Here is a 24546-nt window from a genome sequence, read left to right on the forward strand (position 1 = left end):
TAGATACAAGTACAGGTACAGATACAAGTACAGATACAAGTACATACAAGTACAGGCACAGATACAAGTACCTACAAGTACAGGTGCAGATACAAGGACAGGTACAGATACAAGTACATACAAGTACAGGTACAGATACAAGTACATACAAGTACAGATGCAGATAGAATTACAGGTACAGTACAGATAGGAGTACAGATACAGTACACAAGTACAGGCACAGATACAAGTACCTACAAGTACAGGTGCAGATACAAGGACAGGTGCAGATAAGTACAGATGCACATACAAGTACGAGGTACAAGTACCTACAAGTACAGGTGCAGATACAAGGACAGGTACAGATGCAAAGTACATACAAGTACAGGGCACAGATACAAGTACCTACAAGTACAGTGCAGATACAAGGACAGGTACAGATGCAAGTACAGATACAAGTACATACAAGTACAGGCACAGATACAAGTATCTACAAGTACAGAGTGCAGATGCACAAGGACAGGTACAGATACAAGTACATACAAGTACATACAAGTACATACAAGTACAGGTACAGATACAAGTACAGTACAGGTACAGATACAAGTACAGGTACAGATACAAGTACAGGCACAGATACAAGTACAAGTACAGGTGCAGATACAAGTACAGGCACAGATACAAGTACCTACAGATACAAGAACAAGTACAGGTACAGATACAAGTACATACACAGATACAAGTACAGGCACAGATACAAGTACAGGTACCTACAAGTACAGATACTACAAGTACGCCACACACATACAAGTACACAGATACAAGTACCTAGAGTACAAGTATAGATACAAGTACAGGTACAGATACAAGTACAGATACAAGTACATACAAGTACAGGCACAGATACAAGTACCTACAAGTACAGGTGCAGATACAAGGACAGGTACAGATACAAGTACATACAAGTACAGGTACAGATACAAGTACATACAAGTACAGATGCAGATAGAATTACAGGTACCAATACAAGTACAGGTACATTCCACCAAAGAAGCACTGACCTCACCCTGAATGTCGTGCTCGCAATTTTACCTGGCAATACTTGGTAAAGTAATGGTGATTGTGACTGGTGGATATATTTTCGGCTGTATCACTGTCAAGATAAATATCAAACACACCATTTTTATAATACTAAGGTATTCACCGTTATCTTGGATCATGATAATTTACAAATGTTCGTATATTTGCTTTAATAATAAGGGAATTTTGATGTGAGAATCTTGTGGCAGCTGTGGTTGTAGTTGAGTTACCAATTCATTTATATAAACTTCCTCATTATTTAAGCAAATATACGGAAATTTGTAAATTCTCATGATCTTAAATAACGAAGAATACAAACATACATATGCGTAAAGAGGTCATAGAGTAAAGTGATCAGACACTATTCAAGACCAATGTAAACTTTTAGTTCACATCATCCTATCCACTACGATTTAATTTACTAATTCCTACTTATTGATTGTTATACCTGACCACAGAGTTACTAGACGCCATGTGCACATCATGGGAAATACAGATCCCCGAACTGTGGCCCACTAAATCAAAGGAACTTAAGAACCTTAATAAACAATGCGGCGATGCTCAACCCCAGCCACCTCCTTATCATGGGGGACTTTAACTATGGCGACATCGACTGGAGAAACGAGTCAACCCCGAATGACTTGAATAATCCTGCTACTCTTTTTGTAGAAACTCTGAGAGATAATTTTCTGTTCCAACATGTGAGAGACCCGACACATTACAGAGGGGAACAAACACCCAAGCCACTTGACCTCATCATAACAAACGAGGAGGGTATGGTGGCCAAACTGGAACACCTTGCCCCAGTTGGCACCAGTCACCATACAGTGTTGTCATTCAGATTTAACTGTTACCTAGTTCAAGATAAGGCCAGGCCAAGGTGCAAATATTACAAGGGAAATTACAATGGGATGAGGGAAGAGATGAGGGGTATCAACTGGCCTGACTTATTAAGGTACAAGAACGCAGACACTACGCTGAATATCATAACTAGTAAAATGACCCATTTGATCGATAAATATATACCCAAGACCAAACCCAGTGCTTCTAGGAATACGAGGGGATCCCTACACATGAACCATGCGGCGGTCGACAAAATTAAGAAGAAAACCCAGAAATTCAAGACGTGGGTTGGGTCAAACGATGAGCAAGACAGGAGGATGTATGCAAGAGCCAGAAACCAAGCAAAGATAGAGTGTAGGAGGGCTGAAAAGGAGTTCCAAAGGCTGGTTGCACGCGAGGTCAAGTCAAACCCAAAGGCGTTTTACCGCTATGCAAAGTCGAAATTGAAAACGCGAGTAGGAGTATCAGACCTGAGGCTTGAAGATGGTAGTTACGCAGATTCTGACCAGGATAAAGCTGAGGCATTGAACAGCTTCTTTTCCTCAGTGTTCACAAGAGAGGATGCAACTAACCTTCCTGCGTTTGAGGACAGACGGTTCGACACAGCACTGACCCACATTGTGTTCACAGAAGAGGGTATTAGAAATAAACTGTCCAGGCTAAAGGTCCATAAGAGTCCTGGACCTGACATGGTGCATCCTAGAGTGCTAAGGGAGCTGTGCAACGAGCTTGCAGAGCCCCTGAAGATTCTGTTTTGTAAATGCCTGGATGAACAAATGGTCCCCAGTGAATGGAAAGTGGCTTATGTGAGTCCTATCTTCAAGAAGGGCGATAGGCACTCCACGAACAACTATAGACCGGTGAGCCTGACCAGCATAATATGTAAAGTACTTGAGAGTATTATCAGAGATGCAGCGATGGAACATCTACTACGAAACAACCTTGTAAAAGATTGCCAACACGGTTTTATGCCGGGGCGCTCTTGCTTGACACAATTGCTCAAGGTATTGGATATTTGGACCCATATTCTAGAACGGGGTGGTAATATCGACAATATTTACCTAGATTTTGCCAAGGCTTTCGACAGTGTACCCCACGAAAGGCTGAAAATCAAACTGGAAGGGTACGGAATTCGGGGAAATGTCCTAGCGTGGATAGAAGACTTTCTACATGACCGCAAGCAATGTGTGGTGATTAATGGCACGAAATCGTCATCTGTACCTGTAACAAGTGGGGTACCGCAGGGTAGTGTATTGGGCCCGCTGTTGTTTGTTTGTTTCATAAATGATATGCCTGACGTTGTACACTCCTCCATACAAATGTTTGCCGATGACGCCAAGTTATTTCGGGAAATTAAGAACCAAGCGGACTGTGAAGAGCTGCAGAAGGACCTCTGTGGGCTCCAGGAATGGTCGAAGGAATGGCTGCTGAGATTCAATGTCACGAAGTGTAAGAGGATGCACCTGGGGCGTACCAACGGTAAGGAGGCGTACCATATGTCCCAACGGGATGAAGAAAATGTACTAGTTGAGACTGTGTGTGAGAAGGACCTAGGTGTGTATGTTGACAATGAGCTGAAGTTCTCGGGCCATTGTGAGAAGAAGGTAAATCAGGCAAATAAATTATTGGGTCTTATAAGAAGGTCGTTCAGATATCTAGACGGTCCGTCCCTCGTGACGATCTTCAGGAGTGAAGTGCTTCCCCATCTGGAGTACTGTCACCCCATCTGGTCCCCGAGATATGCTAGGGACTGTCAGTTGGTTGAAAATGTTCAAAGGAGGGCCACCAAGCTGGTGCCTGCACTTCGGCATCTCAGCTACCCTGCGAGATTGGAGCGCCTGAACTTGCCTAGCTTATACTACAGACGGGCAAGGGGGGACCTAGTTGAGGTTTATAAGCATCTCAGGGGGCACTACTCAGTTGAGTGTCCTTACTTGGAGCTGGCGGACGCTCGCCCCACAAGGGGTCACAGCTCAAGATTGAAGAAGCCGCAAGTCCGGAAAACCGTGAGGGCAAACTTTTCGGAGTGAGGGTTGTAAACTCTTGGAACAATCTACCAGAGAGTGTTGTGACGGCACCGAGTGTGAGCTCTTTCAAGAGAAGACTTGACCAACACTGGAGCGGGTTCAGGTACATTCAGGAGCCGGTGCATGCCCAGTATTTGCCAACAGTGCGTGACAGAGACGTGACTGATCGCCCGGGCGGCTAGCGAGCCGACCTTTTGGTGAAGAATATAAAGGAAAAGAGTCGTGACCGATCGCCCAAGCGGCTAACAAGCCGATCAGTGGCAAGAGGATAAAAGTAAGTAAAAAGAAAGACAAGAAGATAAATATCACAGATACTCCTTAACTGCGTAAACTAGTAGAAGAAAACGGAAGAGGTTTCGTCTGGCCTCAACACACCATTGATTTTACCTTGACTATATTTAATTCTTCTTTACCGACCAATACATCAGTGGAAATTAGTAAAGGTATATAACAGAGAGATTTATATGTTAATTAACACTGTAGTAACGCGATTTAAGACTTTAGGTGTTGAAGTTCAGTAATAAAATAATGACGTTAACGCCTGCATCAGCGATAGTATACCTGTATGTTGACAATTTCCATGTGTCTAAGAAATACATTAACACTATGTACTGACGTTCTCTTATTTATTTCACCCTAACGGTAACCTAACTTAACATAACCTAACCTAACCAGAGTGTTTAATTTTCAGCTGATCCGTTTATTATTAATGCATTGTTTGGAGCTGCAACAGATCAATTTAGAAATCACTCGTGAAGCAACAAATAGACCGCTGCCTTCACGCGCTTTAGTGAACGTAAACAAACATCACTGAACTATTTCCGAGTTACGAAGCGGATTTTGGCAATGCGATGTAATTCAGTGATGGTTTATTATTATTAGCCAGAGTGCAGGAACACAGTGGCCTCCTCATACGTCATTTCTAAGTTTGTTGTGCCTTTCTCGGGCTAGATCTGCCTGCTGTGTATTGAAACATACTACTACTACTACTACTACTACTACTACTACTACTAATAATAATAATAATAATAATAATAATAAGGAACTAAGAACATTTTTTATCAGCTATATTTCCATGTTTTTAATGCGTAATTTATATATATATTTATCCACACAGTATAATTCAGTATAGCAGATGGCACAAAATACTGAGGCTTTAATTAGGACAAGATTAACTGATGTGGCCAATGGTGAAATTATAGTTGAAGTTATATCTGTTTTATGTACTGTACCACCAATACCTTCTGATAATTGTCCCGTGATGCATTTGGTTCAAGGGTTATGAGAGATGGTATATCAAAACAGTTTATTATTGGACAAATGGAGGAGATTGAAGAACTTTATATCAGTATTCCATTGACAAAATATAAGCATTTTATAGGTAACGATATCCATTATCTAGTTCCATTTAGTTTAATGTTTCTAAACACAAAAGATAAGAACAATAGCAAGAATTCCTATACCAATATTTATCCCCAGCTATTTCAACACCCTGCGCTTTACCACCTACGACCACGGAATATATGACTAATTATATAGCACAGCATAAATATATACTTACAACATGTTATCTATATACTGCAGAGAACTGATAATTTACAGAAAAGAATAAGATTATGTATTAGCACGTAACCATATCTGACACACTGCTTATTAAAATGTATATCTCAACAGTATTTACATCCCATATCAAGCATCCTAAACGCTGTATCATACTGTACTGACTTTACTACAAGGAATGCGCATTGTGTGGTATAAATCTGTATATTTGCGACAGCTAGATGACTGTGGCTACATGGCATTGAGAGCGTCACGTGGACCTAGAGCAAGGGTAAACATGTAAACAAGACTCACGCGACACTCCTGGCCACACGCCAGCCAAGTACTCCCTACCCTGTGTGTGTTTTTTTTACGCCGTTTTGTGTTTCGTTGCGTTTTGCCTCACTTCTCTACGTTTACAAGAACATGTTTGTTTTTCTAGTAAAGCTGAATGACATGTATATATTTTGTATTCGGAAAGCAATTAGGAAGTTAGTTGATTCATTTGTTACGTATATATATAACAAGATCAAGAATGTTTTACGTTCTGTACATTTTCTAGTCATATCAATAGGCACCGTCTGTATTATATGATACTGGTCTAAGATTACTAATGAACTAATGTCATACGAGTTAATTATCTAGAATGTTCAAGTTTCCTGTTTAAATTTAACTGTTATGATATTATTACAAAAGGAGAGCAAGTAGACGACTGATAGTTGAGATGAGTTGGTCTTATCCATCATTGTGATGGTGGGAGGCGGGACATGTGAAGTACCGGGAGGTCGAGAAAAACTAACTTTAAACCTTTATCACTTTATTACTGTTCGGGTTATTAATTCTTCCATTCATTTTCGTCTCTAGGTTTAGCTGACCTCCCCAAATATCTTTTCTCAAGACCATAGTCACTGCAGAAGAAGCCCACATTACACATCCCTGCCTTAAATGGCTCGATACATGAATGGCTAATTAAAGAAAACCTCTCACGTCGATGTATTTTTTTTCTTCACGTTTTCTTTGTTTCTCTGAAGACCTCTCCTAATATACACCTGAAGCAGGTGAGGTGGACGACGATGGCCGAGGGTTAAAGATAGTCAAGGGGCCAGCGGGCAGCTCAGGCCACCCAGTAAACACAGAAAACGAGAGTGGTTAGCTTTGTGTGTGTGTGTGTGTGTGTGTGTGTGTGTGTGTGTGTGTGTGTGTGTGTGTGTATTCCCGCCCAGTACACCACAGCCCCCGGGACCTCCTCCTACAGGCTATTCTCAGTGTAACTTTACCAGGGGTCTCCGCCAACGTAAATATATCCTGTGGCTCGTGTGAGGAGGTGGAGCTATCAACCTTTCCCCCCCCCCCTGTATAGTACAATACGACGCCTTGATGTTCAGGTAGATACTAATTACAGAAAAGGACGTGCAGGGACATTACGTTGAATCTAATGTTATTATAAGAACTTTTAATAAAGGCTGTCGAAAACCACGTGTGAAGCTCTGGTGTTATATTCTGAGTATCATTCTGCGAGATCCTGTCACCTAAATACCATTATGCCAAGGAGGACAACTTGTGTGTGTGTGTGTGTGTGTGTGTGTGTGTGTGTGTGTGTGTGTGAAGTAGGTCACACATAAATATCACAAACAAATTTCTTTCCATTTACATATTCTCACATGTATACACCACATTAACAAATTAATTAAAAAGTTCTTATCCCTGGTGCAATAAACACAAATTGATTTGCTTATTAAGGTTTACTAAGATAAGTAATATTACATCCGAGTTTTGGGTGTCTAATCACATCTTCCGTCCGGACATTAAGTTTCTATGGGTTAATCTTTTTAATTTTTGCTCTTAAAAACAAACGCCAATAATAAAACTCGTTCGCTCAAAATATTCGCTCACTTGGAGAGAAAAATCAAACTTGATGTAATGTAATTTCACCCGTGTTTATGACCTTCCTTATGAGCTCTGACATTCACACCCACGTCGTTTACAATATCTGAACTGTGCGTAATAATGGCCCACACAGATGTACTTATGAATTACTACGTTAACTGTATCATATTAGTTAACGTGATGGATGACTTATGGAAAAAGAGTATATCACTTTACTCTTCAACTCCCCAGCTTGTTCGCGCCACGTAAGAGTTATTTTAGGCTTTTAAACTTTCACCAGTACGCAAAAACGTCTCCACACGTTTGGGTTTGTCATCACTATACTTCCCTGTGTTGAAAAATTATCACCAACACTTCTAGAAATTTGTTTAATAATTATGTATGTTGTCTTAGCCGTGAGACTTGCCTAACTGTTACCATTGTTTTACACCAAAATAGGATAATTCCGAAAAACAATATTTCCTCAGTGAACTTAAACAAGAAGAATGGTTTTGTAGTTAATTATGAAGACAATGTTTACTTATAGAAAACTGAGTATTAACATCTTTTGATAGAATTTGTGATTATGCCACGAACTCTCCAGTGTTAATGAATATGAGAAGGATATAGAAGCAGATTAAACTTATTTTATACTAATATATGCTTAAGATGCTACCCACCTTCATAACTGTGTGTGTATATGACTTGGGTTTAGCTGCATTTCTGATTATATCTAGACGCCATGGTCACGACACCACCACCAGAGTTAGTATAGAAGGCAACCGGAATAACCTATGAAGAACACCCATCTCACATCCGACCCGAAGATTGAACCAGGAACACCTTGAGCTAACCAAACCCAACCGATTTATTATAATAGAGACACACATAATAAACCAAACACTCAAGGACAATATACTGTAATGGGTTGTCCTGGAAACGAAAGACAAATCATTTATACTATTAATCTAACAGGGAGTTGCCAAGCACATTGTTATTTCTCGATAAGACACAGACGAATGGCAGGTGAGTATTGAGCAGGAGCCAAGAGGAGGGTAGTAGCTGGACCTTATGTGGCCAGAATCACTCTACTAGCTCCTGGTCACCGAGGACTTCCCAGAACTCACCGCACCTCGCTCGACCTTGTGTTCATGGAGCTTCCGTTCTTAGCCGCCCATTTCACCGCCCGAGTGTTTGTCTACTTTTATGGTCATCTTGTGTGACCAGAGATTATCGGTGCGCGGGAGACTGACTGAGTTAGTGTGATGAAATTCAAGGTTCAGTGTTTATTTTTTCTGATGTTTATAGACACATAAGCTATTTTACAGATTGTTTATTTATACATTAGCTTAGTTTTATGGAATGTTTATATTAACATAAGCTTAGTTTTATGATATGTTTATATTAACATAAGCTTAGTTTTATAGAACGTTTAATTACATATAAAATATCTTTAAAGAATGTGTCTAGACAAAAAAAAAACTTATTTAATAAATTTTCAATGATTTCCTCCAGCAATTTATACGCGCATACTGTAACTGAGCTTTACTATCATAAAATAAGGTTGTATCTTAATGGAGCATAATCTCTCCCTCACAAAAAGTCTCGTAAAACATATACTATGAAGTGTTTATGAGACGAGCGGACAAACAACTCACACATTGGGTGACATCTTAATAATGGTCCCTGTCACAGCCACTAAGCAGCGTGAGGGCGGGTTTAATTTAGCGAAGCCTGAGTCTGTGAACACCCATTTGTTTTCACTCCTCACAGCGGGCCCAGAGATTAACCCGTTACATCATATCTTAGTAAAAGGTGCGGTATATAACCTTTGTTTTGTTTTACACATGATTTACAAGACTTTACATCAAACAATGAATTAGCAGAACATTGTATCTTGTCAGTCTTCTGGTGGGTGTTAGTACTGCACTCAGATCCTGGTACACTGAATTTTTTTTTTTTTCAAGTTTGGGGAAAATATTGGCTATACCACAGGATGTCGTACATAAACGTTGGCAGTTTTCCCAAGAAAGATTTATTGAGGTAACACTAGAATTTTCAGTTTGCTACCACGTGTGAAGAGAAGAACGGGTACAAGTCTGTGTACTATAATGGAGTATGCAACAGATTACATTTTGTTCCCCCAAATTTTTACTCTTCAAGAAGTATACTATATATTTATGCAATGAATGACAATATAGTTTACGCTGTTTTACACCTTAACATCTTTACGTTCCATTTTAATAAAATTGTTATTCATTTATCATTTATTCCTGTAGTAGAAAAATATTTACCTTGCATTTTGATGTGAATTCAAGACTAACGTAAGTGAATACAACACACGTTCTTCTATGAAACTATATCATTACAAACTCACACTGAACCCTCGGTGTTGTGGCCAAGAGAAAGACTCACACGGAATTGTCCTGTTGTTACTAAGTGCCCGTGGGTGTGGAGACCAGTGAGTGGCGTCGATATTTAAACAGCCACTATCTATTGTATGTGTTAATATCCACGTTAATATGTCGTTTTCTGATGATCTAGGTAGCATTGGAAAGAAGAAAAATACAATGTGATTTTTTTGTCAATTGTAAGGTGACACTTAGTATCTCCGCGTTACTGAGGTTGCCGAACTCACGACCGAGTTCCTTGGCTGAACTCCAGTATCGTCATGACTATAAGGAACTGAAACGAGTCCTCTTTTGTGTATTATTGCATGCTGGATCGTAACCTATAGTAAGGACATCGTAGAGTGATTACGATTCTCCTCGATACGATCTAATCACGGAATACAATTAGAGTGTTACCTATCCATTTAATTAAGAAATTGAAGTTTATGCTGAAGGCCCAAGAAGGACTACACTTGGCTCGAACCCACCTCTTCTACACGACGGACATGAGGATCCGTATAAAAGGGCAGCTTGTATCTGTGGCACCTTAGTCGTCCACTGCCTCAGCCCCGCCAGCAGGTGAGTCTTGTCTCACACGGTGTGCTGTGATACGTGATGTTAATGTTCTGTTAATTATTAGGAGACTTGATGAATACTGACACTTGTATTATAGTCAGCTGTAAAGATTTACTGGTTAATATCTCAAAATTACACTATTATGTATTGGGAGATATATGCTATATTAAACGAACTTTTCACAGGTAATACATTAAATTTTTATAAACTTCAAAAAGTAGCAATTTAGCCTGTCATGAATTGGGTTTCTTATACTTATATTAAAAAAATTAATAAATTAATCATTATTTACATAATGTATGTAAATATCTATATATAGGTATGAATTTCTTTTTAGATTTTTCAAAACTGCTATATCATGTGCGACGATGAGGACACTTGCGCCATTGTGTGCGACAATGGCTCCGGCATGGTCAAGGCTGGCTTCGCCGGTGATGACGCTCCCCGGTCTGTCTTCCCCTCCATCGTCGGCCGCGCCCGTCACCAGGGTGTGATGGTCGGTATGGGTCAGAAGGACGCCTACGTCGGTGATGAGGCCCAGAGCAAGCGAGGTATCCTCACTTTAAAGTATCCTGTAGAACACGGCATCATCACCAACTGGGACGACATGGAGAAGATCTGGCATCACACCTTCTACAATGAGCTCCGTGTTGCCCCTGAAGAATCGCCAACATTACTAACTGAGGCTCCTCTCAACCCAAAGGCCAACCGTGAAAAGATGACGCAGATTATGTTCGAAACTTTTGGTATGCCCGCCATGTATGTCGCCATCCAGGCCGTCATGTCTCTTTATGCTTCAGGTCGCACCACTGGCATGGTCAGTGATTCTGGTGATGGCGTGAGTCACAACGTCCCGGTGTTCGAGGGTTATGCTCTCCCACATGCTATGCTTCGACTTGATTTGGCCGGTCGTGACCTTACCATGTACCTCATGAAGATTATGACTGAGCGTGGATATTCCTTCACTACCAGTGCAGAGCGTGAGATCGTCCGTGACATCAAGGAGAAGCTTTGCTACATCGCCCTCGACTTCGAGAATGAGATGAACGTTGCTGCTGCTTCATCTTCTTTAGACAAATCTTATGAACTTCCTGACGGTCAGATCATTACAATCGGCAACGAGCGTTTCCGAGCACCAGAAGCTCTATTCCAGCCTTCACTTTTGGGTATGGAGTGTTCAGGTCTCCATGAAACTGTCTACCAAGGCATCATGAGGTGCGACATTGATATCAGGAAGGATTTGTTCAGCAACATTGTCATGTCTGGTGGTACCACCATGTACCCTGGTATTGCTGACCGCATGCAGAAGGAAATCACTGCCCTGGCTCCCTCCAGCATCAAGATCAAGATCATTGCTCCTCCCGAGCGTAAGTACTCCGTCTGGATCGGTGGCTCCATCCTGGCCTCTCTGTCCACCTTCCAGTCCATGTGGGTGTCCAAAGAAGAGTACGATGATTCTGGCCCCGGCATCGTTCACCGCAAATGTTTCTAAATAATACAGATATTTTAATTGTATAGTATTATTTTTGTATCACAATGAAAAAAATATATGCTTTTAATTTTTGAATCAGTCTTTTTCTTTCCTTCTCTATAATTCCCAGGTATATCATGTCTATATGATTTACCTTTACATTTCCCAAGAGGTATACGAGAGACGTGATGTTATTTTCTACACTTAATTCACATCAAATAATTAAATCTATTTTAATCTAAAGAATATTTGATCAACTAATTTATGTATAATAGACTCATTATTTATATGAATACGACAATACGAAATATCAAATTTCAGAAACAATACTGCAGTGTTATTGGTACAGGTCCCAGTACAAACTGGATACATTTACCATAGCAACAGTTTGAAAAGGTCAAGAACATGACAGAGGACTGACAGATGCCCTATATGCCGAGGAAACTGAAGCTAATATCTTTTGTACACCGCCAAGCTATTTTATCGAATTATTATAAAATATGGCAACTGAACCATAGACTATAATACAGTATAGCACAGGACCTGCCATTACTTTACTTAGAATGTACATCTATTGTACATACATTTTATATATATATATGCTGATAACCACAAGGAAAGAAGAAAACACGAAGCCCAAGCGCTTTCGTGTAATTCACATCTTCAGGGGTGAGTACAGACTGTACTCACCCCTGAAGATGAATTACTGCTTTAATCATATACTCACGCGTACAGTGATTTACTTGCATATATATATATATATATATATATATATATATATATATATATATATATATATATATATATATATATATATATATATATATATATATATATATATATATATATATATATATATATATATATATATATATATATATATATATACAATCGCAATTATGTCATTGTGACATAATAACTGCAGGTATCTATATAATTTTGTCGTTTAGTTGTCACTTCACGAATAAGAGAGGGTAAATTACCATAGTCTTAAAGATAAAACTGAGCCATTATGTCTCATTTTTTGCATCGAAGTAAATTGCAAGTAATTACATTTACCTGCGTTTAGCAGCACAAAGTTCGTCTTCCCTAATCAGACTGATGACGGAGAAATTTCTTCAAGTGTATCTTAAAGCAGCCAGTGACTGAATTTTTATTCACCTTGTTCAAACTTGGCAAATAAACCAAATGTTAAAGATAAGAGGCGCGTCATTTTCGGTGAATGTGTGTAAACAATTACACACTGATGCCTTATATGGTGACGACCTTAGTTAAGTGTTGTTTGAGAGTAACTAATAGGCTTGAGTACTGATATTATCATTTAATGAGACAGCCAGGTGATTAATAATAATCAGTTAGATAGTATTTTCTGATCACGTGAAGATCAGACACTCCAGTATATTTCACCTGAATATTAAGTACCCTAATCTTGGGGTGTTAGGTTACGTTACGTTAAGTGAGGTTAGGCCAAGTCAGGTCAGGTGAAAGTTAAGATGGTCAATCTTCAGGTGGAATAAGCTGGGGTGCCTGACCTTGACGTGATCCATTTTATTTTTCCTTTACAGAATAACTAATGCTTTATCCAATGTTTATATATACATATGATTTTTTTCATTTACTGGTACAGCTGTTTTATTGGAGAAGGTCCAGGGGTAATGACTAGAATAATTAAGATTAACGCACAACTATAGTATGGATCACGACCTAACTTTCTGTCAGGAGCTTGTGGTGGTGTTTGGACGTAAATTGCATCGTGGTACTTTTCTTCGTCACAAGACATATACACTATATGAAAGAAAATATCTACGAACACACGCTTCGACGATGAACACTGAACTGATAGTAACTGTTGTTAGAATTAAAGATCAACCTAAATAATTTGAATGCAAGTTGAAAATATGAGAAAGTGTGAATGTTGCTTTTATTTCAAACCTTTCCCGTTGCTTTTTGTACTTTTCTTGCACTTTTTTCATCATTAGTATTTCCTCCTTTCATCGGGATTCTCTAACCGTTAAATCACTTTACGTAACAAGTTGGAGTGGGAAGAAAGATAATAGATAGATAAATTGATAGATAGACAGGATTATGTATTATTTTGTAGAAGGGAGGTGGCGACATGCTCTACAACACATGTACAAAAAAAAAAAAAATAAGTTATATGTGCAAGAACAGGAGTGTGGCAGGAAGGTGAGTCCATTGTGGCGATCGAAACGGCTCTAGTAAATGGTCGAGCGGGCACCTTCGCACAATAAAGCCTGCTCGAAATAACCACCGCAGAAGCCGCAAGAGCTCCCAAATCCTTAACCCAAGGACCCGGGGGTGGGGCTACACTCTGCCAACGCCTCACCGGACCGTAGTCAACATTACTGGGCACATTTGGTGAGGAGCCGTTTTCGCTTGGGTTCTTGGCTCTTGGCACCTCACCCTCTTACTTTGGTACTGCGTCGGAAATAACATGGCTCTGTCTCTAACTAAATAAGGAAAATGCTAAAAAAAAAATTCTCTTGTGGTTCGATATTACGCTATATAAAGAAAACTGGGTGGGAATTAGATTTTGAAAAGTATTTGGGTTGTAAACAGATTAAGTTGAATAAATAAAATTCTATACCCATGTACTCAAATATGGCGTTTATCTCCAGCTATCTCACAAAGAGTCCCTCCAGGGGCGTGGCTTCATAAAAGTGTGGCAGATCTCTTGAAACTGAATGTCCCAATCACCCCAGACGAACCTATTAATGCCATTCCTCTTTGGTTGGATAAATCAATTCCTATTAATTACACTCCTGTTGGTAGTAAGCAAATGTTAAACACCGATGTGGTGAGATGTGTCACACTAGAAACTATTAACAGACACATAGAGAGTATTAAATCAAGTGAATGTTATGCTTTTACTGATGGTTCTGTGTAGACAAACACAGGTAGAACAGGCTGTGCAATTGTAATATATAAAGAAAAAGAGATGATAGTGTCAAACAAATAAAGGCTGAACAACTGGGCCAGCACAACACAAACTGAACTAACTGGAATCTACTTAGCCACAGACTACCTCAAAGAAAATGGAGGTGGGGTGATATTCTGTGACTCTCAAAGTGCTTTGAAATCAATGAACAGCCCGTCAGGCTCTATGTCTAAAGTTGTATGTGATATTAAAAGGAATGTGATAACTGCCAATGAGAACAACTTTCGTATCGAATTTGTGTGGATTCCGTCCCATGTTGGAATCAGGTATCATGACCATGCTGATAGACTGGCCAATGAGGCATGTAAGAAAGAAAATGTTGACCGTGACCTTGGCCTGTCCAATGCTGTAATTAAAAACATTCAAGTCAGAATCATGAACTCTGATCTAGAAGAAGTGAGAAATGCAGAGAGACCTGACAGTTGTAGCATTAGTAAATATGACAAATTTTGTGACAAGAGGTACCGGTATGGCCAGCATAAGGACAGAACCAGACAATGTGATGTAGTCGTGGCCAGAATTAGGCTAGGATACAGACACATCTGGCAAGTTAGTAACGCTGTACCCATACCGGAACACTCAGCATGTAAACTTTGTGATAAACCTTTAAAGCATACACTTGAACACTATATTATTGAATGTGACACTGTCAAAGACTTCAGGCCACCTGACTTATTGTATCTTGAACTATGTAATTACTTCATTGAATCAGGTGTGCTTGAGGACATTCTTGCTGTTTATCCCAAATTTGCTAGCCCACACTAATTAGTCTTCAATTAGAATATGACTCCAATGTATGTGATCCACTGACCTATATATACTGCTAATGAATATGATGTATTTCCTTCTTTGTGTACGAACCTCTGTCCTGCGTGGCAGTGAACAGTGGCATTACCCACATGAATCTGACCTATATATAGTGTCAATGAATATGATGCATTCTTTGTATACGAACCTCTGTCCTGTATGGCAGTGAAAAGTGACATTACCCACATGAATCTGACCGACGTATATGTATGTGTGCGTGTGTGTATATATATGTACATGTATATGTGTATGTATATATGTATATATATGTATATGTGTGTGTGTGTGTGTACATATATGTATATGTACTGTCAATGAATATGATGCATCTCTTTGTGTACGAACCTCTGTCCTGCATGGCAGTGAACAGTGACATTACCCATATGAATCTGACCTCTATACATTTATAGCTGTTAATGAATATGATGTATTTCTTTGTGTATGAACCTTTGTCCTGCGTGGCAGTGAGAAGTGATACCACCCTCAGTGTCAAGACCTGACTGAATTACTCAGAATAGGCAAACTGTACTACAAGCTCTGCCAATAAATTTGTTAAACTAAAAACCTCCAGCGAACCTTAAATTAAACAACTTTCTCACCTCCCAACACTTCCATCCCACCTTCCAACACCACCATCCCACCTTCCAACACTACCATCCCATACCTTCCAACACCACCATCCCATACCTTCCAGCACCACCATCCCATACCTTCCAACACTACCATCCCATACCTTCCAACACTACCATCTCATACCTTCCAACACTACCATCCCATACCTTCCAACACCACATAAATTGTACATAAACGATCGATTTATTTAGGTAAGATTTATTTTTTTGCATTTAAAAACCGACCCATGACCTAATTGAACTATTGTAAAACGAGTCATAGGTCAATAATGTGCCAAACGAGTCATAGATCAATAATGTGCCAAACGAGTCATAGATCAATAATGTGCCAAACGAGTCATAGATCAATAATGTGCCAAACGAGTCATAGATCAATAGTGTGCCAAGCGAGTCATAGATCAATAGTGTGCCAAACGAGTCATAGATCAATAGTGTGCCAAACGAGTCATAGGCCAATAGTGTGCCAACTGGTAGTGATATACAGTACAGGGCGTCTGGAGGCACGTGGCGCTCCCTCAGTCGTTGCTCTACATTACCTTGGTTCAGCTCTTATGTAACTGTATAGGAAGAAATGAACACCGCTCTGCACAGTATACAGATGGTATCTTTTTTTTTACACAGGTGGGTGGAACCTTTTAGTATTAGATAATCCTGCTGGGAAAATTCACAGGAAGAGACGTGCGTTTCTCAGTACGTACACAGACAGTATGAGTGAGTATCGCCATGTGCACAGGTCATATGAGTGAGTATCGTTATGTGCACAGGTTATATGAGTGAGTATCGTCATGTGCACAGGTCATATGAGTGAGTATCGTTATGTGCACAGGTCATATGAGTGAGTATCGTTATGTGCACAGGTCATATGAGTAAGTATCGTTATGTGCACAGGTCATATGATTGAGTATCGTTATGTGCACAGGAAGAATGAGTGAGTATCGTCCCTTGGCAGCTCAGTTGGAAAAGAGGTATAGTGTAATTATAAAGAAAGTTCATATTACACACCAATTAATTAACAAGTAATACTCTCGGCAACATAACTAAAATATGAAGGGGAAAATATGACCCAAATGACTTAATATTCAAAACCTTAGGACGAAACAATTAAGAAATAATAACTATGGTGTTCTCCTTTACTTCTCTTGATCTTGTTTGCCTTCGTTCACTTGTTCTCGATCCACCTAAAGACAGCTCTCAACATTTCAACGATAAGAAAAAGAGGATAACTGTTGCTGAGAAATTAATCTTTTATGTGTTTTTTGTTATTTCAGTAAAAAATGACATCTTGCGTGAGTACAAACAACAACAGCCACTGACAAGAGGTTTTAGTGTATCTGAATAAAAAAAAAATGTGGTACAAATTACAATAAACATCAAGTGTTAATCCAGTAAAGGTTGACAAACGGGAGACTGTGCTTTAGAGACTGCTGTTGTTTTATGTATACATGCAGTCAACCAAAGAAGCATCGACCTCACCCTGGCTCTTGTACTCGCAGTTTTACCTGGTAATACGTGGTGAAGTAAAGCTGTATGTAATGGGGATTGTTGTCGGTGGATATATTTTCGGCTGTATCACTGTCAAGATAACTATTAAACACACCAAAGGAAGAATAATTTGTAATAATGTTAAGTTTCCAAATGTTCGTATATTTGTTTAAATAATTGAAATTATATTAATGAATTGACAACTACGACCAGAGCTGCCACAATATTCTTACATCAAAATTTCTTCATTATTTAAGAAAATATAGGAACATTTGGAAACTTAACATGATCTTAGATAACGATGAAGGGCTTATTATTATAAAAAAAATGTTACCTTTGGTGTGTTTAATATTTGGTGGTGGTATGGTGGTGTTGAGAATTGGGAAGGTGGTGTAGGAGGAGGTGGTGATGGAAGGTGGTGTAGGGGGAAGTGGTGATGGAAGGTGGTGTAAGGAGAGGTGGTGTTGGAAGGTGGTGTTGAGAATTGGGAAGGCGGTGGAGGGACAGATGGTGTTGGAAGATGGAATGGGTCTGGGTGGTGTTACAATACGCAATTTAAGGAAATGAGCTTTGGTGTGCATTTTCACTGTAAGATACAGATTTAAACAGTAATATTGCATCTTTTCCAAGTGGGAGAAGAAAACTGCACGGATATAATTAAAAAAAAAATTATGAATTTTGTCGCAATGTTTGCAAAGTGAGGTTCATCTGTGAAGTTCATTATTAAATTACCTTTTAATATGAGATGAAAGGAAAATGCTTACGTTTTCGAAATAATACTGAGAGTAAACCACAGCAGAAGAGCGGTAATGTTTTTGTTCATATGAGTTTATTTTTGGAACAAGTGCCAGGATTCCACCACCCAGTTTTCCGTCAGTAACGTGTCTAATGCCACGGAATGCAGACAATGGTAGGGAGGCCTTGTTTGGGCTAAACGCACATTCCTGTCCCTTCCGAGCTCGAGGGTGCGTATAAAAGGAAAGCGTCCCCCTTGACGCAGCTAGTACACAGTCGACTCGAGGAGGACCTCGCACTGGTAAGTCTTCTCTCTTATCTTTAATTTGCGATACAAAGAGTTTTACTGAGATTTTTGTGTGTGATAAGAAAATCCCTTAACTATAGAAGGAAAACTATGGGCTCCTTGACTGTGTTGTAGAAAATTAAAAAGGTATGAAAATCATTAAAATCACCTTATTAATTAAACTTGGAACATTAAATGAGTTTTCAATGTTATACAGTATGTTAATGTTCTTAAGCAGGGGTGACCACAGTTCTTAGTGTAAAGCATTAAACCATGTGAAATGCACTTGTGTGAATGGAAGTGATACTTAGAAAGTTGGAGCATAAATCTAACAAATACTATCTTTACAGGTTATTACTTCAAGCAACAATGTGCGACGAAGAGGAATGTGCCTTGGTGTGCGACAATGGCTCCGGCATGGTCAAGGCTGGCTTCGCCGGCGACGACGCTCCCCGCGCTGTATTCCCCTCCATCGTTGGCCGCGCCCGTCACCAGGGTGTGATGGTCGGTATGGGTCAGAAGGACGCCTACGTCGGTGACGAGGCCCAAGCCAAGCGAGGTATCCTCACTCTCAAGTACCCCATCGAGCACGGAATCATTACCAACTGGGACGACATGGAGAAGATCTGGCATCACACCTTCTACAATGAGCTCCGTGTTGCACCCGAAGAATCTGCAACTCTACTGACGGAGGCTCCCCTTAACCCCAAGGCCAACCGTGAGAAGATGACACAAATCATGTTCGAAACATTTGCTATGCCCGCCATGTACGTGGCCATCCAGGCCGTGCTGTCTCTGTACGCCTCTGGTCGTACTACTGGTCTAGTGTGTGACTCTGGTGATGGCGTCACTCATAATGTTCCCGTGTATGAAGGTTATGCTCTACCGCACGCAATTCTTCGTCTTGACCTGGCTGGTCGTGATCTCACTATGTACCTGATGAAGATCATGACTGAGCGTGGTTATTCCTTCACCACCACGGCTGAGCGTGAAATTGTTCGTGACATCAAGGAAAAGCTTTGCTATATCGCTCTTGATTTTGAGAGTGAGATGAATGTGGCCTCTGCCTCCTCTTCCCTGGACAAGTCTTATGAACTTCCCGACGGTCAGGTCATCACCATTGGTAATGAACGTTTCCGTGCTCCTGAGGCTCTGTTCCAGCCTTCCTTCCTGGGTATGGAATCTGTTGGCATTCATGAGTCAGTATACAACTCCATCATGAGGTGCGACATTGACATCAGGAAGGACCTGTTCGCCAACACCGTCATGTCTGGAGGTACCACCATGTACCCTGGTATTGCTGACCGCATGCAGAAGGAAATAACTAATCTGGCTCCTACTACCATCAAGATCAAGATCATTGCTCCTCCCGAGCGTAAGTACTCCGTCTGGATCGGTGGCTCCATCCTGGCCTCTCTGTCTACTTTTCAGTCCATGTGGGTATCAAAGGAAGAATATGATGAGTCCGGCCCCGGAATTGTCCACCGCAAGTGCTTCTAAAATTTTTATTCAATATTATTTTTATACATAATCACCCAACTTTCAATTTCGAAACAATAGTTTTAAGATTTTTTATATATTTTTCGATACAGCCTTTGTATGTTACAACATCAAACAAGCTTCATATATCTGTACTTCATAAAAAAGTATATTTTATATGAATATTACTCCATGTGTTTTATATATCCTACCTGTAATAAAATACTCATATATATATATATATATAGAAGAGATAACACTGCAGGATAAAATAAGGCACATAAAAAGTAAGAGCTCTGTACAAGTATATATCGACCGTAGCTCACGGTCCTCTTCAGTAGTGAGGGATACCGTACGTACGTTACGATCGAAATATACAGTGTTCTTGTTTTTCTGTGACTTATTTTGTCCGTGAATGGGATTTGGTTGTTCAAATACTTATGTCATTATATATTTTCTCCATATATCTAATGTTTTATGCACACGGTTATTGGTGTAAACATTATGAGGAGAAAAATATTGCACCAATCAGTTCAAATCATCGTCTCAGGCTAAGAGATGCCTCGTTAACAGGCCCTGACAAGGGTACGCAAATTATCTGGAGGTCAAAAAGGACAGAACGCGGTGTGGGTCTGCCATCATGCTATGATATAATGTGTTGTGTTGTTACTACAAATAGAATGAAACTGTGTTCTTGTCTTACAAAAACACTGTTTTTACTGAGCCATCCTCAGCTAGGACTATGACTGCCATTGTTTTCCTCAGTTTTAACGCATTTACAGGCATGTTTTTGTTTATTTTTCTCTTATAGTGTACTGTACATGTGAAACCAATAACAAAGAAACAAAGTACACTGTGTCTGACTGTCAACATACTCACATAATAATGAATGACGCCAAAAAGACTGAGCGTGATGAACACTTATAATGACAATGTTTATTGATACAAAGGTTACAGTATAAAGTCTTGCGGTGAGTGAGACAGCGAGGATCGTAGAGCGAGTGTTATTACACGTTTATAGCCATAACTCCTTTGTAATGAGAGATGTATATAATAATCGCTAAGTCAAGTTTCTCTATTAATAGGACGACTAAGACTTGAGAGTAGTTATATGTTTGTGGTATTAATTCTTTTATTTCTAAACAGATAAATTCCTATAATTCCTCAGTTTTTTTTTGTCATCGTCTATTAACATTCTGACAACTATGAGGAGAAGCTGCTTACATGTGCAGTGTGTTATTAATATTAAGATGGAAGGTTAATGTAAAAGTTCTCCTCTAACACATGCTACTTAATTAACCTTACACGTTCATTCCAAAGTCTAACACGCGATATATGCCCGAACGCCTGACACACACGGACCCCACGATGCTACAATAACCTAAACTTATTCGGGTATGCAGTAAGGTTTGAGTATAGACTTTAATTATTATATACAAATAACTAGTTGTACGCTATTTCCAATTTAATTACTCTTCTTCTTTATCACTTTAGACCTTATGTCATCATTTAACATCAATTAATATATAATCTATATGAGTGGATACAGTGCTCGCCTTCTGTTCCGGGGGTACCTAAGTTAACAATTTGGGGAAGTGAATGTGGTCGATAGCACTACTGGTCATGCTGCCTCCTTGTGTACCAAAGGCTTCGTATACAATATCCCCGTATCCACTCTGTCGCTAACGGGCAGTCAGGACTATGAGACCTTAGAAAATATTATGATCTGGATAATTCTAAGATGTTTACCCTTTTCTAACACATACCAGAGACATAGAAGGTTAAATATATCATACCATAATCACTAATTGATATTTATTTTAAAATTGCAAAAGGAAATTGATGGCTGGGACACTAACCCATTCATTTCCGGTATCAACAATGACTTACCAGTTTGTAATACATTAAAGGTACTAAAAGAGTCGTATATAAAACAGATCAAGAGACAAATATTAAAAATCTTGGAATTTCTTTACGATTACGTTAATAGGTTTTATACAGGTGAGGTTGTAGAAGTGTTACAGGTGTTATACAGGTGAAGTTGTAGAAGTGTTACAGGTGTTATACAGGTGAAGTTGTAGAAGTGTTACAGGTGTTATACAGGTGAAGTTGTAGAAGTGTTACAGGTGTTATACAGGTGAGGTTGTAGAAATGTTACAGGTGTTATACAGGTGAAGTTGTAGAAGTGTTACAGGTGTTATACAGGTGAAGTTGTAGAAGTGTTACAGGTGTTATACAGGTGAAGTAGAAGTGTTACAGGTGTTATACAGGTGAAGTTGTAGAAGTGTTACAGGTGTTATACAGGTGAAGTTGTAGAAGTGTTACAGGTGTTATACAGGTGAGGTTGTAGAAGTGTTACAGGTGTTATACAGGTGAAGTTGTAGAAGTGTTACAGGTGTTATACAGGTGAAGTTGTAGAAGTGTTACAATACAAATGAGGCTATTATAGATTAATGAAGTGAGAGGAAAGAGAGAAAAAAGACACAGTATTTAGTCATCCTAGAGATCCGTGAGCAACAAGGGGAGAGGAAAACTTATATCTCCATCATAAACTCTGTCAACAAGGTCTTAGTGACACGTTTAAAAGACGAGAAACAAAAGAGCTTTACATTATGTGTCACTGATGGCAGCCTACAAGATGGGCCAAATGGTTCGCCAAGTGAGATGTGTATCACCAAGTTAAGTGGGAGTGTCGGTGAGCGTCATCAAAGAGTGAAACTGACAATGACATGGAAGGCTGACGTAAGTATCTGAGAATGTTGGTGAAAGTCAAGGAAATACTCAAACTATGGAATAAATTCTCGTGAATGTTAGGGAATAATGATGGTTTGGTTAGGCTGTACACTACTGAGAATCGTGAGGGAAGAGAGTGCCTACACGTGTCTTCTATGACAACGTGGGACACAACACCTACGGTCTCAATTTAGCACAGAGGGGTAACCAAAGCCTCAGATAGTGGGGTGTAAGGCGAAGAGGAGCCCTATTGTTACACCTCCCTCAAACACCGCCAGTAGGACGCCTCACTTAGACCCTAACACACACAGTCTATTTCAGTGACCCTAGCCTCAACACTCCTCATAAGGCAACACACCGAGGGTTCTTCCCCCACCTGTAGATGTAAAAGAATTTAGCCTAAGGTGCACAGACTAATTATGGCGTACCTTTGTCTCGTATTGTACCAGAGGTCTGAGTAAACCACATCCTTTCTGGTGATCGAATGCGACGACAAATTACAGGACATGTGGACAGTTTTTATTTACTGATTTATTGACTCGTATATCTTTACAACTCGGTTAAAACCTAATGAAGTTATTTAGTACTAATTCTATTTTATTGATCCTTCGGCAAAGATGATTCTAGTTAATTATGTTTTATATCAAAATGTTAGAGTATTTCTTTTACTGTGATAACTAGATTTTAAATAACTATTGAGCGTGTATGTCCGGCTATGCATATACATCCGTTCTTGTGTATGTGTGTGTGGTATGTTCATGTGTTTGTTTGTATCAAGTGTGGATATGTGTAGTGGTCAGGCATCCACATATTTCTAAGAGTGGACGTGAATGGTAACTGTGTACGAGTGAAAAAACTTAGGTGTGTGCTGTACTCCAAAGACATGTATGTGTGTGTGTGTGTGTGTGTGTGTGTGTGTGTGTGTGTGTGTGTGTGTGTGTGTTTATCATGAGGAACTGCATGTTATAGTTCAAGGACGACACCACATCATTACTCCGAAGATATTCATCACGCAATTAGGTCGAGAACAACACCATATCACGAGACCGAGAGCAACATAACACCAGCAAGTCGAGGACATCCGTTAATCACAACATCGAGATAAGCATTACATCGAGACTAGATACCTCCTATGATAACATTGATGGAGAGGACATGATATTAGTCTGACAAACATAACACGAAGCAATGTTTTGAAGGGTGGAGACTCAACCTTGTTCTGAGGAAGGTGAGGAATGATGTTTGGGTGAAAAGGGCATGATGTTTCACTGATAAGAACAAACGTGATTAAGTTAAGGAGAAAACTTAATCCATTCTTTACGTTCTGTAATTATAGAATGAGATGTTTTGAGAGTAACAAGTCCTCAAGATAGACAGATAGATAGATGTTCAAGCAAGTTTACGATTGATTCAGTACAGTACAGGTATACTATGTAAATGGAGAGTGAGGCTAAGCAGAATGGTTTAGTTTTCCCCACATGTTGTCTCCTGTGGGCTGACGAATAAAATTGTCTTTTCTCTATGTGTTGAGGGTTGTGTGTGTTTTTGTCTGGTGATGGCATCTGTGACAACGACTGTGTGCGTACTCGTATGGCGGTGCGTGCTGTTGCCAGATACCGTAAAAACAAAGGTGATATACTATACTACGTGCTTCCTTTTGTA

At 39.6% G+C, this 24546-nt stretch overlaps 1 protein-coding gene across 2 annotated transcripts; it reads left to right on the plus strand.

Annotated features, from left to right (window-relative positions):
- The first annotated feature begins 10197 nt into the window (after positions 1 to 10197).
- Positions 10198 to 20340, plus strand: LOC121853664 (actin-like). 2 transcript variants are annotated; one of them, XM_042347992.1, is made up of 3 exons: positions 10198 to 10303; positions 10638 to 10851; positions 19232 to 20340. In XM_042347992.1, the coding sequence occupies exons 2-3, from the start codon at positions 10659 to 10661 to the stop codon at positions 20170 to 20172; spliced, it is 1134 nt and encodes a 377-aa protein (XP_042203926.1). In that variant the 5' UTR covers positions 10198 to 10303; positions 10638 to 10658; the 3' UTR covers positions 20173 to 20340. The 2 variants fall into 2 exon arrangements, with proteins under 2 accessions (XP_042203926.1, XP_042203927.1); XM_042347993.1 differs by lacking the exons at positions 10198 to 10303; positions 10638 to 10851 and adding an exon at positions 18668 to 18687 and having other exon boundaries at positions 19023 to 20340.
- Positions 20341 to 24546: the final 4206 nt, after the last annotated feature.

Source organism: Homarus americanus, unplaced genomic scaffold, assembly GCF_018991925.1.
Source record: "Homarus americanus isolate GMGI-L3 unplaced genomic scaffold, GMGI_Hamer_2.0 scaffold4896, whole genome shotgun sequence".
Taxonomy (NCBI): Eukaryota; Metazoa; Arthropoda; class Malacostraca; order Decapoda; family Nephropidae; genus Homarus; species Homarus americanus.